Genomic DNA, 13,325 nt, shown 5'->3' with positions numbered 1-13,325 from the left:
TTGGATCAAGAATGATCAAAAATTAAGTGATATTGTATGGACTACCAAGTCTCTGTTATAACAGCATCCCTACTGCAGAACATAAAGACTTATGTTTGACCAACAGCTGTAAAAATTATTATCACTACTGTTAGAATTATGCAGGCATATTAGCTGGTTAGGTACTAACTAATAATATAAGATTCCAACTATGGGGACCAAAACAGTATATTACCATAAAATTAGACTTTTTTTTTTGGCAACACACCAGCAGACCTGAGAGCTTTTCTTTCCTTAAGTGTGCAATATATACATAATAGAAAATTGTGTCTATATTGATAAAACATCATTTAAAATTAAAACTGTTTACATTTCAGACATATCCGGGTATGCCCAGCCCTGGATAAGTAGCAGGTTTGTAACCCAGGGACTTCTTTGATTGTGAAATTTTTGAGCTGAGAAGTGGTGCTTGTGGATTATTGTGAATCGATTAAACTATTTTTATAGAGGAGAACACGGTAGTGAACAAACATAGCATAGTCAGCTTGATCTGCCCATGAATCAATAAACAATTAAAGATATATAAGATATGAACAGTTAATTTTACGTTTTGTGACCTGCATGTATTTTTCTTGTGTTAACGGGTCACTTTAAAATGCACTTCTCTCTTAATGGTCATACACGTGCTTGATTGTCAAGTTATCTGTCGGACTGTTTATTGCCATGAAGGGAGGGACAAACTGTGTCAGGTTCGTGCTTTGTGGCAGTGAAAAGGTGTATGTGTTTGATTTTTGCATGCCATTATTGTGTAACAGATTTCCTAGGTATAATGCATATGACTAAATTAGAATATTATGGCTGGAAACTGTCTTGATACCAATTGTGGTATTAGAATTACACCACCAGCTATAAAATAGATTTTGTTTGTTTTTGTTGGGTCTTCATTAATGGTGCTAGGCACTTATTGCTGTAGTTTTCCTTTAATGCATTTCGTTTAATCACCTGTCAGTCATACAGTATGAGTCATACTGTGACATGTTCTTTATCAAAGCAAATGGAAACGTTTTCATGTCAGTTGTGGTCTGTCGTGCTCGTAACTGCATTAGTCTGTGAAATAGTGTTGCACAGTAGTAAACTGTCAATCGCTGCATTGCACAGGTTGTGGACAGAGTGCGCCACAACCATCACACGACAGTGCAAGGGGGACTTTGTTACCTGGGTGAAACCTAAATGTAGGCGTCCGCCCCTCCTCCGTGTTATCTGTCTCTTTTTTTTGTATTTTTTGCACACTGAATAGATTGAGTGCTAAAGTCTATAACTTGCAATATATATTTATTTAATATATATATATAACTTCTAAAAATGAAATGTAAGTTTTGTAGCAGGACTAAAAGAACAAATAAAAAAAAATCCACACAGGTTATATGTGCACAAAGACCACTGCTCTGTGGGGTTTAGATTTAAAGCATAGCATTTGCACACAAGTATCTCGTTTGAGGTGGGGATACTGTGACTGTCTTCACTCTGTTACTAAGACAGGTGGACATGAGGCAGTTGTAAATATGGTCAAGTTGCTCATGAGATTGATGCACAGTAGCACTGATTTAAAAAAAGAAAAAAAATATATATACACATATGTGTGTGTGTGTGTAAATATATATATATATATATATATATATATATATATATATATATATATACAGTGGTGTGAAAAAGTGTTTGCCCCCTGCCTCATTTCCTGTTTTTTTGCATGTTTGTCACACTTAAGTGTTTCGGAACATCAAACCAATTTAAACAATAGTCAAGGACAACACAAGTAAACACAAAATGCAAGTTGTAAATGAAGGTGTTTATTAGTAAAGGTGAAAAAAAATCCAAACCATCATGGCCCTGTGTGAAAAAGTGATTGCCCCCCTTGTTAAAACATACTATAACTGTGGTTTTTCACACCTGAGTTCAATTTCCCTAGCCACACCTAGGCCTGATTATTGCCACACCTGTTCCCAATCAAGACATCACTTAAATAGGAGCTGCCTGACACAGTAAGGTCCACCAGAAGATCCTTGAAAGCTACACATCATGCCGAGATCCAAAGAAATTCAGGAGCAATTGAGAAAGAAAGTAATTGAGATCTATCAGTCTGGAAAGGGTTATAAAGCCATTTCCAAAGCTTTGGGAATCCAGCAAACCACAGTGAGAGCCATTATCCACAAATGGCGAAGACATGGAACAGTGGTGAACCTTCCCAGGAGTGGCCGGCCGCCCAAAATTACCCCAAGGGCGCAGCGACGACTCATCCAAGAGGTCACAAAAGACCCCACAACAACGTCCAAAGAACTGCAGGCCTCACTTGCCTCAGTTAAGGTCAGCGTTCATGCCTCCACCATCAGAAAAAGACTGAGCAAAAATGGCCTGCATGGCAGAGTTCCAAGAAGAAAACCACTGCTGAGCAAAAAGAACATTAAAGCTCGTCTCAATTTTTCCAAAACGCATCTTGATGATCCCCAAGACTTTTGGGACAACATTCTGTGGACCGATGAGACAAAAGTGGAACTCTTTGGAAGGTGTGTGTCCCATTACATCTGGCGTAAAAGGAACACTGCATTTCAGAAAAAGAACATTATACCAACAGTAAAATACGGTGGTGGTAGTGTGATGGTCTGGGGCTGTTTTGCTGCGTCAGGACCTGGAAGACTTGCTGTGATAAATGGAACTATGAATTCTGCTGTCTACCAAGAGATCCTGAGGGAGAGTTTCAGACCATCTGTTCGTGTTCTCAAGCTTAAACGTACTTGGGTTCTGCAGCAGGACAATGATCCTAAACACACCAGCAAGTCCACCACTGAATGGCTGAAGAAAAACAAAATGAAGACTTTGGAGTGGCCTAGCCAAAGTCCTGACCTGAATCCTATTGAGATGTTGTGATATGACCTTAAAAAGGCCGTTCATGCTCGAAAACCCTCTAATGTAACTGAATTGGGACAATTCTGCAAAGATGAGTGGGCCAAAATTCCTCCAGAACGCTGTAAAAGCCTCATTGCAAGTTATCGCAGACGCTTGGTTGCAGTTGTTGCTGCTAAGGGTGGCCCAACCAGTTATTAGGTTTAGGGGGCAATCTCTTTTTCACACAGGGCCATGATGGTTTAGATTTTTTTTCACCTTTACTAATAAACACCTTCATTTACAACTTGCATTTTGTGTTTACTTGTGTTGTCCTTGACTATTGTTTAAATTGGTTTGATGTTCCGAAACACTTAAGTGTGACAAACATGCAAAAAAACAGGAAATGAGGCAGGGGGCAAACACTTTTTCACACCACTGTATATATATATATATATATATATATATATATATATATATATATATATTTACACACACACACACACACACACATAGTTTGTTACATTTTTAATGAGTTCATTTAAATGAGTAATGAGTTGACCACTTAATACAATTTTTACTTCAGCAAAGACATGCATATTTGTAATTAACATTTGCACAATTCGGTCTTTTTCTGTCATCATTGTCTCTTTTTTGTATTTTAATATTTTAATCACTGTGCAAACAAAAAAAAAAATAGAGATACTGAAATGATCACTGCTTTGCTGGGGTATAACATGAATATCATTAAATGCATCATGATCTGCTTTTGTCATGTTCTCAGTCCAACTAATTCTTCATGACCTGCTTGCGACCTAATGACATAACAACCATTATCATAATGTATTTTCTGCTGTATATGAATAGAAATATACACAGTTTACAGAAAGTACTCTTACAGAAGTTTTACAAATATTCAAAAGAGGTACTAAGGTATTAGTTATCTTAGGCAGGCCATTGAACTAGCCTGCTGACCTTTCAACATTACAAATGACATGTTTAAGTCTAATTGCCAGAACAACAAATAACTTGTCATTTAGAGTTTGACTTTTTGAACTACGTAGTCTTTATCTGAATTTGTATGTGTTCACCCAATAAGGAGGTTTAACAACAATAAGATTTGTTCTTTTTCCTCAACAACACCCAAAAGTGTGTTGACATTTATGCTAGATACCACAGATTTGTGGCATGGAAGATTAGGTCGACCTAACTTGTTTGTGAGATAGTAACAGCAGCAACAGTTATGTTGAGCTACAAGATTAAATACTGTTCAGTGAAGGTATTAGTTATGTAGAGCACAAGGTAAAGGAGGCTGTGTGGTACGTGTTCAGGTAATATAATGGAGGTTAGTAAGTACAAGAATGATGGTAACTGAAGGTGGTACAGTATGTGGTGATGGATTAGGTGGAAGGATTTTAGTCAGTAGATATTTGCATTTACCCAATGTCTTGAATATCGCCCTTTATTTCATGTTATAACCTGATGGGATCTAGCATCATCATATGTACTATTGGAGATATATCCATTTTCCTTCTAATTAGGAGTTTTTTTGTTTGTTTTGTTTTGTTGTTTTAAAAAAAAAAAAACCAAGTCCAGGGTCTTTGAACTGTGCATTTGATTCAATACCTCTGTCTCTGGCTCACATGCAATATAGTACTTGTTACAATGATGTTTCTGTATCTTCAATTTGAATCTTTTCCATTGTGGCTGTACACTTGTTCTTTTTATTTGATCTAAAGGATTTAGCTGCATTAGTTGTTAGACTATTGCTGTGAGAAAATACTGTTATTGTAACTGTTTATTTATTGTACTGATTATGCAATAACATTCAGCTTGTTCTCTTGAATCAGAATCAGCTCGTGCATCCTTTAAGGAGTCAGAAGAAAACCGCTATTAAACTTTTTCTTTTTAAATAATGTAAAACCCAACTTTACCAACTTCAGACTGTATTGTTCATGTATGCACTTTCAGATCCCAAATAAATTTGAGATTATAGCTTAATGGGTTGAGTATTATTTAATAACGTCATCATTTCAGCTCATTTTCAGTACTTATGAAGATACAGTTAGATCAAAACTATTGTGTAGGAGCTAAGATGCTGGACACTAAAAAAAATTAAAAGTACGATCTACAAAAGGGTACATTGACTTGATTCACAGCAATTACTGCACGCAGTTCTGCTGTATGAAGTTGTATTTTATATATTTGTTGCCATTTATTTCCCCTTTGCACTAAGGTTCCAAAGTTATTACTGTACATATAAATGAACTTTCTTTCAGCTCTTCATCACAGTACCTTTGAACATTTAGAAAACTCCAAATTGATATGATGTAACCATGGGCATAGGTTTCAGTACTGGGAGGGACGCATTAGGTGGGTGGTCTCTGGGTTCTTCTTTTCTTGGCACACTTTGGGTCCCTTAGCACAGCCTACTAGAGTATTGCTGCAGACCATGTCCATTCCTTTACGATCACAGTGTACCCATCTTCTGATGGCTGCTTCCAGCAGGATAATGCATCATGCCACAAAGCTCAAATCATCTCACTGTGCTCAGATGGCCTCCACAGTCACCAGATCTAAATCCAATAGAGCACCTTTGGGATGTGGTGGAAGATTCACATCATGGATGTGCAGCTGACAAATGTACAGCAACTGTGTGATGCTAACATGTAAATATGGACCAAAATGTCTGAGGAATTTTTCCAGGTCCTTTCTGAATTGATGCCATGAAGAATTAAGGCAGTTCTGGAGGCAAAAGGGGGCAGCAAAGTGTAGCTAACAGAGCATACATAATCATGTGTCAATGAGTCACACCATAAATGTCAAATTGCCAGAGACAACAGTGTGAGCAACCGTCTTACTTTCATCTATTTTGTAGAGTAGTGAGACTAAAACCTGACTGCAGCAGCACACAGTTTGCTCTGTAACTTTTATTCAGCTAATAAGTTCCAATGACTGCCAAACAGCAAGGAAACACCAGCAAGCAACAGGATACAAGAAATATAAAGACAGCATCACAACATGGAAATCTGTCACTGTTCTCAAATTTGAGCCACTATCAAAGAGTTTCCTGTCCTAAACCGAAGTCTTACAACATAAACACACACCCAGTCACCAAACAGTACACAGCACAGTGTCAGTGTTGAGTCTTACCTTTAGAAGCAAATGTTAGCTCCTGCTTGTGTAGCCGTCTTGGCTGCAGGATATCGGGCTTCAGAAACCACCGTTTAATCTGAGAATGAGCGAAAACAGCATTTACAGAACTTTCTGGTTTGTAGCCATAGAGATGCTGTTAGCTTTAAAGCTGTTTTAGTGTAAGGGGTCATTCACAATTACCAGCATTTTCCAAAGTGTACAAGGAGTACTCTTTTTTCAGACCCCCCTCCCCAAAAGCGTACAAAGAAAATGTTGATTTTTTTTTGCATGACATTTAATTTCACCTGGTTCTTTGGTATTTTAATGTAATAGGAAGTATTAAAAACACATCATGGTGTTGAAAAATTCTGGAAATCTTGTATCAAATACACTCTTTCATATCTATTAAATCATTGTATTGCTGCACTAATAAAAATCCATCCATCCATTTTCTTCTGCTTATCCTTTTCAGGGTCACGGGAGGGCTGGAGCCTATCCCAGCTGTCATAGGGTGAGAGGCAGGGAACACACTGTAATTAACAGATATACCTATATATTAGAATTTATAGGGTGCAATAAACTGATTTGAATTTGAATGTGTACTGCACTGCATGTACACAAAATGTACATGCCTCCACACTGTACACAGTGACAGTGGAGCAATTTGTCATCTGAATAGCCGGTCTTATGCCAAAAAGTGATTTCTGCTATTTGCCAAAAAAAATATTGCTGGTATTTATATTGTTGTAAATGACTCATTGAGCTATAATCTGTCAAGCATATCTCAAACATTATCTCTTATGAATGATATCAATTCATTTTGACTCATAAAGAACATTTCTGTAGAAGCTGCAATCAGTTTTTGGCAACACCGGCCGCCAGTGTTGCCAACTTAGTGACTTTGTCACAGATCCCCCTAGCGACTCTTTTTCCAAAAAGCGACTAACAACTAATTTAGTGACTCTTTCCAGTGACATCAGTGACTTTTGGAGAGTTTTGGAGATATGCCAGTGTTGTGCCAGAAAGTGATCATCTGCTAAAAGGTGATTTCTGGTATTTGAAAACAAATTATTTGTTGTATTTAAATTGCTGTAGATTAATTTTTGGCCTAAAATCTGTGAAACGTGTCAAGCATATCTCTCGTGAAAGATATTACATCATTTTGAGCAAGAAACAACATTCTTTATACATGAGGGTAAAAACAAACATTGACATTAAAAATGTCTTTTTTCCCAAGTGATCTGACCAAGAGGGCTGCAGAAATTGCAACAAATATAACATTACTGTTCTATAAAGAGTACGCAAAAAGGACTGTACTGATTATAATGTAGATACAATAATGCAGAGTTGTAAATATATTTGCAAAACAAGTAATTTCTTCATTTTATATATAAGCCCTTCATAAATCCTGTGCACCACAGTCTATTTACCGATTTAAGCAAAGATAATACACTAAAAAAAAAAAATTGGATATCACTTTTTGGCACAACACGGAAACCTGAAAACTCTGCTGTCACAGTGTTTTGTGTACAGCGCTCATACTGCGTCCCTTCTTACGCTCTGGCATCGCCTGGACCTTGATTTGGCACCGAGGGGGATACCCCCCACCTCAATTCATCATTTAGCAACTTTTGAGAGCCGACAGCATGTTTTCTCACACAAAAGTTGGCAACAGTGCCAGCTGCCAATCACCAGGTTACCCGCAAATATATGGGCCAGCATAGATGAAAAGCCAGGAATTCATGTACATACCTTCTGAATAAAATCCATCATTGTTTTCTGTGGTTTCCATTTTTGATTCGGCTTTTTGGAATAATACTTCCACTTCCTTGTTGAATTTATCTCCAGCGGTTTTGGCTGCTTTCCACACCTGCTGCACCGCACTTGCAGCTTGTTCCTGTCTAATATTGTCAGTAGAGTCTTTCCTGAATCGATGATGTCCAATTTTAGAGAATGACTTAAACCGCCAGACCGGAGGCCATATCGCTGCAGACCATGCAATAATGCAGTGGTGTACAAGTAAATGAGAGTGGATGTCTGGGCATTGGCAGTCAGGCAGCAGTGCTCAATTTACATAGTTCTGACCGACATTTTCTAACTATTTGAAAAGCCTATGTTGGGTGTTAACCCCCCCCTCCCTGGCTTACAGTTTGTACGCTTTGGAAAATGCTGATAATTGTGAATCATCCCTAAATGAACACAATTTACAAAGGCAAACAAGTGAACTAGCCAGAAAGATTTTAAGGAATAACACCTAAATATATGTCTGAAATTAACATGTCGATTTGCTGAACTGGGAAGTACATTACATCCATCACAGCCCAGGATCCAGAATGGAGCTCAAAGTAACGATGACTCCTTTCTATCTTTCATTTGTCTTTCTGAAACTAAACTTAAAAAAAAAAAAGTCCCTTTGTTAAACTATTTATTTCTTATTTTAACATTTTAAAATTTTGATAGCAGTACCTCCTGCAAGTCTGTGTTTCAACTTAAGAGTACCCCTACAGAAAGGTTCTAATAACTACGTTTAGTTAATTTTACTGGCTAATTAGGCATAACTAAAAGCTGTTAGCTCTTTTTTTTTCTTTTCAACATGAATATATTACGAATAAAAAACTTCATTCTCCCTGTTTTATAGCTATCAAACAAACAGTTTCATATCATTGTTTTGTTAGTCTGTTATACCCCCGGAGCCAGAAGCAGGGATGTCCGAGGATTATTGAAGGCAGCATTCACACCTGGCATTAATCAGCTGATTGGGCGGATCCGGGAGGAGAAGCTCCGTTCTTCTCAGCACTGTGCGGACCTTGTTGCTGATGCCAACATGAAGCTGTCGGGACTGCTGGCTGTGTTTTTCCTCCTCTGCATTGAGTGGAGCGGTTTCGGGATTTCGCACCCGAAACCGGCCTGTCGCTACCCCCCATCTCAGTGGTGCCGGTCCCTGGAAATTGCGATAGAATGTAGGGTAAGTCCGGCCACATCGGGGGTCGTCTATGCGCCTGTTACTCGATTCAATAGTAGTCGAACTGATTAGGTGTAAGCTGAGCACAATTAAGCACAGATTAAGACTTAAAAACATCGTTGTGACATAATAGCCATTTATTACTATTTGTGTGCTTTTATTCAGAATAGAATGTAAAATTGTGCCCTCAATGTAAAAGAGTTTCCATAATTCAAAATGTAAAGACTTAAAAGCCAAGTTCCAGCAGTTAATATTGATATTGTGCACCAAAATGTGATCATTCACTACTGTTGTGCCTGTATGGAGCTGTTTTCTGTGGAGTTGAAAGTTTCCCCGGTCTGGACTAAAATAAGAGTCATGCTTCAGAAATTGAACACCAAAGGTTCTTCATGTGACTGGCAGAGCAGCTCGGGGTCAAATCATGCAAACACCTAATCAGGTTAAAGAAAACCGAGTCTGGAGAAGGAGATGGATGTACAGTTGATCTTCCTTAGAGCATTTTGAGCTTTGTGCCTTTTAGTTATGTTAATAATTAGCTGTTGCAACATTGTATTTCCTTTCATATAATTTTCTAGTATCAGTATTGTATAAAAATGCGCATTGCAAGGCGCCAGAGGTCCCAGCTACATGGAAGAACTATTCTTTTCAAGTTTTCAGGGCTTTTGTTAGTGGGGATTGTGCTCCCTTCCTACTAGCATCTGGACAAGAAAAAATCAACATGATTGTACAAGTCAGGTTTGTTACTATTTAATCCTTGTACATGGTGCAAGTCATGGAAAAGCTGAAGAAATGAAAATTGTGGTGCAGTTTTGATACCTCTGAAACTGCCTGTATTCAAATATGAAAGTGCTGTTTTAGTGTTAACTCTTAAAGAAAGCTGATGACATCAACTTTTTTTTTTTTTTTTTCTTGTAGGTCCAGAAACAGTGTATGGAGGTTAATGCCACCAGGCCAAACCAGGCTGTTCCTCCGGTGTCTGTCACTCTGTACTATGAGAGTCTGTGTCCAGACTGCAGAGAATTTATCACCCAGCAGCTTTTCCCCACCTGGACAATGCTGCAGGACATCATGGCTGTCACGCTGGTGCCCTACGGGAATGCCAAGGTACATCGCCCCCCCCCCCCCCCCCCCCCCCCCCCCCCACCCCCCCTTCCCTTCCCCATTGATGCAGGGTGTATCAAAAAAGATGAGAGGACGTCTTGGTGAGATATTTCACCTGAATAAACCCGGACTCTATTTCTCTTCTAGGAGCTCCGCTCAGCAAATTCTCCCTTCACCTGTCAGCATGGAGAGCCTGAATGCAGAGGAAACATGATTGAGGTTTGGAAGTGAACAGCTTAAGCGTTATATGATTTATTTATTTATTTATTTTTTTTTCCTCCTGACAGATCTTCTAGATTAATTGATCTCTTCCTCAGGCCTGCATTCTCCATTTAACTGAACAGTCACTTGCATTTCACATCATCTACTGCATGGAGTCCTCTGCAGATGTTCTCAGTGCTGCACAGCCTGTAAGTATCCATAGAGAGAAAAAAAGGTTCTCTCATTTTTTTTATCTATCTGTCTAACATTTGGCTATGTGAAAAACTTGTTTCCAAAAACAAGCATTGCATTATGACTTTGATTTAAATTTAAAACATAAAAGAAAAAAAGGGGGGTATCTATTGCTGACCTTTAATTCAAAATGAGTATATTTATGCATATCAGTTAAACCTTTTATAGTTTATTGAAATTAATATGGATAGTTGCATTCTGCCTTTTAAAAAAAAAAAAAAAAAAAAAAAAAAAATTTTTAACCTTTTTTAAAAAGCATTTCAGAATTAAAGTAGCATTATTTCTGACTTTGTCTCAGTGTCTGCAGCTTTATGCTCCCTCTGTGCCCTGGTCCAGAGTTGACTCCTGTGTCAAAGGAGATCTTGGATACCAGCTGATGCATGCCAATGCTCTTATGACCAGAGCTCTGAATCCTGCCCACACACATGTTCCTTGGATCACCTTCAGTGGGGTAAAACATAAGCTGAAGTCTGCATAATTGGCAACATTTTTACAAAGAAGTCTGAGATCTGTTAAAAAATATCTGAGATGTTCTCTGCTTTTCATCAAAAAGCTAGAATTTTAAATGAAAACTTGAGTTGAATTTTAATTCTGAGGTCCAGAGAATATGAACTCTTTAAACTCTTAAAAAAAGATGCCTTTCTGACACAGGTTTGTGCATGCTTCTGCATATCTAATCTATCTATACAATTGTTCAAATTGCACCCAAAATATAAAGGAAGGACTCCAGTCAAAAGCTAACCCTAAATCATAATGTAAGCTGTCAAGAGAAATTCAATAGTTTCAGTAAGGTTTACAGAAGGAAATGTAATGGGTCTAAATGCTGTACTTAACTGAAGATGATCAATTATTACAGGAATACACAGAAGAGAATGAAGACAAGGCAATGTCATCCCTTTTCCAAATGGTTTGCCACCTCTACAAAGTGAGTTGCTGTATTAAACTTTTTTTTTTTTTCTTTTGTGCATGATTTCAGAACCTGATGACTTTGAGCACTAAGTGTATGTGCATCTTGTCTCAGTTGAGAAGCTATCATCTAAACCATTAAAATATTAAGTAGTTTCCAACACAACAATCTGTTGTTGGACTTTTTGTGCTGGAATGTGACTGATGCATATTTCTGCCTCCACAGGGGGTGAAACCTCCAGCTTGCACTGGCGCTTCGGTCCGCCTCGACAGAAGCTTCTGCTGAGCATAAGTCAGTGTCAGTCCTACAGGAAGGCAGCCATGTGTAACATATTAAATCATACTAATGTCAAGTGTTTTGTTCCATTAATAATTAATACTATGAAAATGTAAGCATATACAGTATTATAACTTTCTTGTTTAACAAAGCAGATAACTGAATTCATTTTGGATTAAATCTGAGTTGTGCCATCTTTTTTCCTCCATTTAAAAACAATCTTTTTCATAACTTCAGTCTAATGAACAAAGAAATGATAAATGCAGCCGAACACAAGATAAAAATTTCCATATAATTTATTGGCATTTTCCACTTAAAACACCCTGAACTCCCGAGACTCTTTTGGCTTAAAATGCAAAACAAAAATATATTTAATTTCTCTGACAAAAACATTGGAGTGGCAGGTGGATACATACTTGTAAAGTATACTTGATTTTTAGGCTCCAGAACATAAAATCAGACATCCTATGTTACAGTACTTTGTCTCAACAGACACGTTTGAAGAATAAATATATCTATAGAAGTTTGCACAACACAGAGACTGAGAGAACAAGACGGCATGGACGTGGGTGGCGGCAGTATCGGTGCAACACAGTATCGATGTCGAAGCAGGAACGGTCCTGCTCACCAACACATTTAACACTGTATGGCACTGATGTGTTTCTGCAGAGGGCCACAGTGCTGAGTTTAACATGCTGACATCACTCCTCAGACAGTTCATTGTTTACCAAAATATTCCAACTGTCAGAAAACAGTTGCTGTATGTACTTAATGGCATTTTTATCTTGTGATACTTTGAGTTCCTTCCTTCTTGTCAGCCCTGCGACAGATTAGCGACCTGTCCAGGGTGCACCCTGCCTCTCACCCCGTGACAGCTGGGAAAGGCCCCAGCCTCCTGCAACCATAAATTGGATAAATAGAAGAGAATGGATGGACTTTACTCAAGAAAAGGCATTTTGACACTTCTTCATAGAAGTATGCGCTCTACCAATGAATGCAGCTGGAGTCTGGAAATAAAGCAAAATGCAGAAGCAGCAGACATTTACATGGCATATTATGTGAAGGCATCTGTGGTTAGTTGGAAACTGAAACCTGAAACTGTTAAATGAGTTGAGAACTGAAAACTCAACAAGCTGACTATAGTCTGCGCTGATTACCATGTGAATGGTTTAATAGAAGACATTTACTCTGTAATATGACAGCATATCAACTCAATAAGTGTAATCAAACTCTAAAAGGTCTTTGACTCAAGTTCCAATGAGTGTTGTCAGATTTAAACCTATCTTACCTTTTGTTAAAGTTTGGATCCTCTTTTACTTGCTCCGGTTTATTGCATTGCTTTAGGATAAGCCAAAGTATTAAGTGAAAATTCTTACAAAATTAAAATGTACCTCTTTTAGTCAGTTGCCTTTCGATGATCAAAAGCACATTTGTGCCTGCTGAAGCTCCAAAGTTTGGTAAGCATTTTCTCACTTTTTCTTTCTCCAGGGAAAAATGAAACAGTCTGAGGGTCAGCAATTCAAAAGCAGCACAGTAGTCCTGTAACACTAAGCTCAAAACTTTCATATACCACGTAAGGCTGATCAATAAAGCTTACTAGCTGAAATAATGGAATACTGCGAGATTAGTGTT

The 13,325-nt window shown here is 38.0% G+C and overlaps 1 protein-coding gene across 1 annotated transcript; it reads left to right on the top strand.

Annotated features, from left to right (window-relative positions):
• Positions 1-8,818: 8,818 nt before the first annotated feature.
• Positions 8,819-11,797, top strand: LOC115779208 (gamma-interferon-inducible lysosomal thiol reductase). The gene is made up of 7 exons (XM_030727740.1): positions 8,819-8,959; positions 9,872-10,060; positions 10,205-10,276; positions 10,375-10,467; positions 10,809-10,961; positions 11,367-11,435; positions 11,643-11,797. The coding sequence occupies exons 1-7, from the start codon at positions 8,819-8,821 to the stop codon at positions 11,700-11,702; spliced, it is 777 nt and encodes a 258-aa protein (XP_030583600.1). The 3' UTR covers positions 11,703-11,797.
• The last annotated feature ends 1,528 nt before the right edge of the window (positions 11,798-13,325 follow it).

This window comes from Archocentrus centrarchus, chromosome 4, assembly GCF_007364275.1.
Source record: "Archocentrus centrarchus isolate MPI-CPG fArcCen1 chromosome 4, fArcCen1, whole genome shotgun sequence".
Classification (NCBI taxonomy): Eukaryota; Metazoa; Chordata; class Actinopteri; order Cichliformes; family Cichlidae; genus Archocentrus; species Archocentrus centrarchus.
The sequence above is the reverse complement of the archived record's forward strand: the minus strand, read 5'-3'. Positions and strand labels throughout refer to the sequence as shown.

What these genes read in the sequence shown, in the direction of transcription:
- LOC115779208 (XM_030727740.1), top strand. Translation starts at nt 8,819, where the DNA reads ATGAAGCTGTCGGGACTGCTGGCTGTGTTTTTCCTCCTCTGCATTGAG. An exon ending in TTCTCAGTGCTGCACAGCCT is followed by an intron (nt 10,468 to 10,808) that starts GTAAGTATCCAT and finishes ACTTTGTCTCAG; the next exon opens with TGTCTGCAGCTTTATGCTCC. An exon ending in TGGTTTGCCACCTCTACAAA is followed by an intron (nt 11,436 to 11,642) that starts GTGAGTTGCTGT and finishes CTGCCTCCACAG; the next exon opens with GGGGTGAAACCTCCAGCTTG.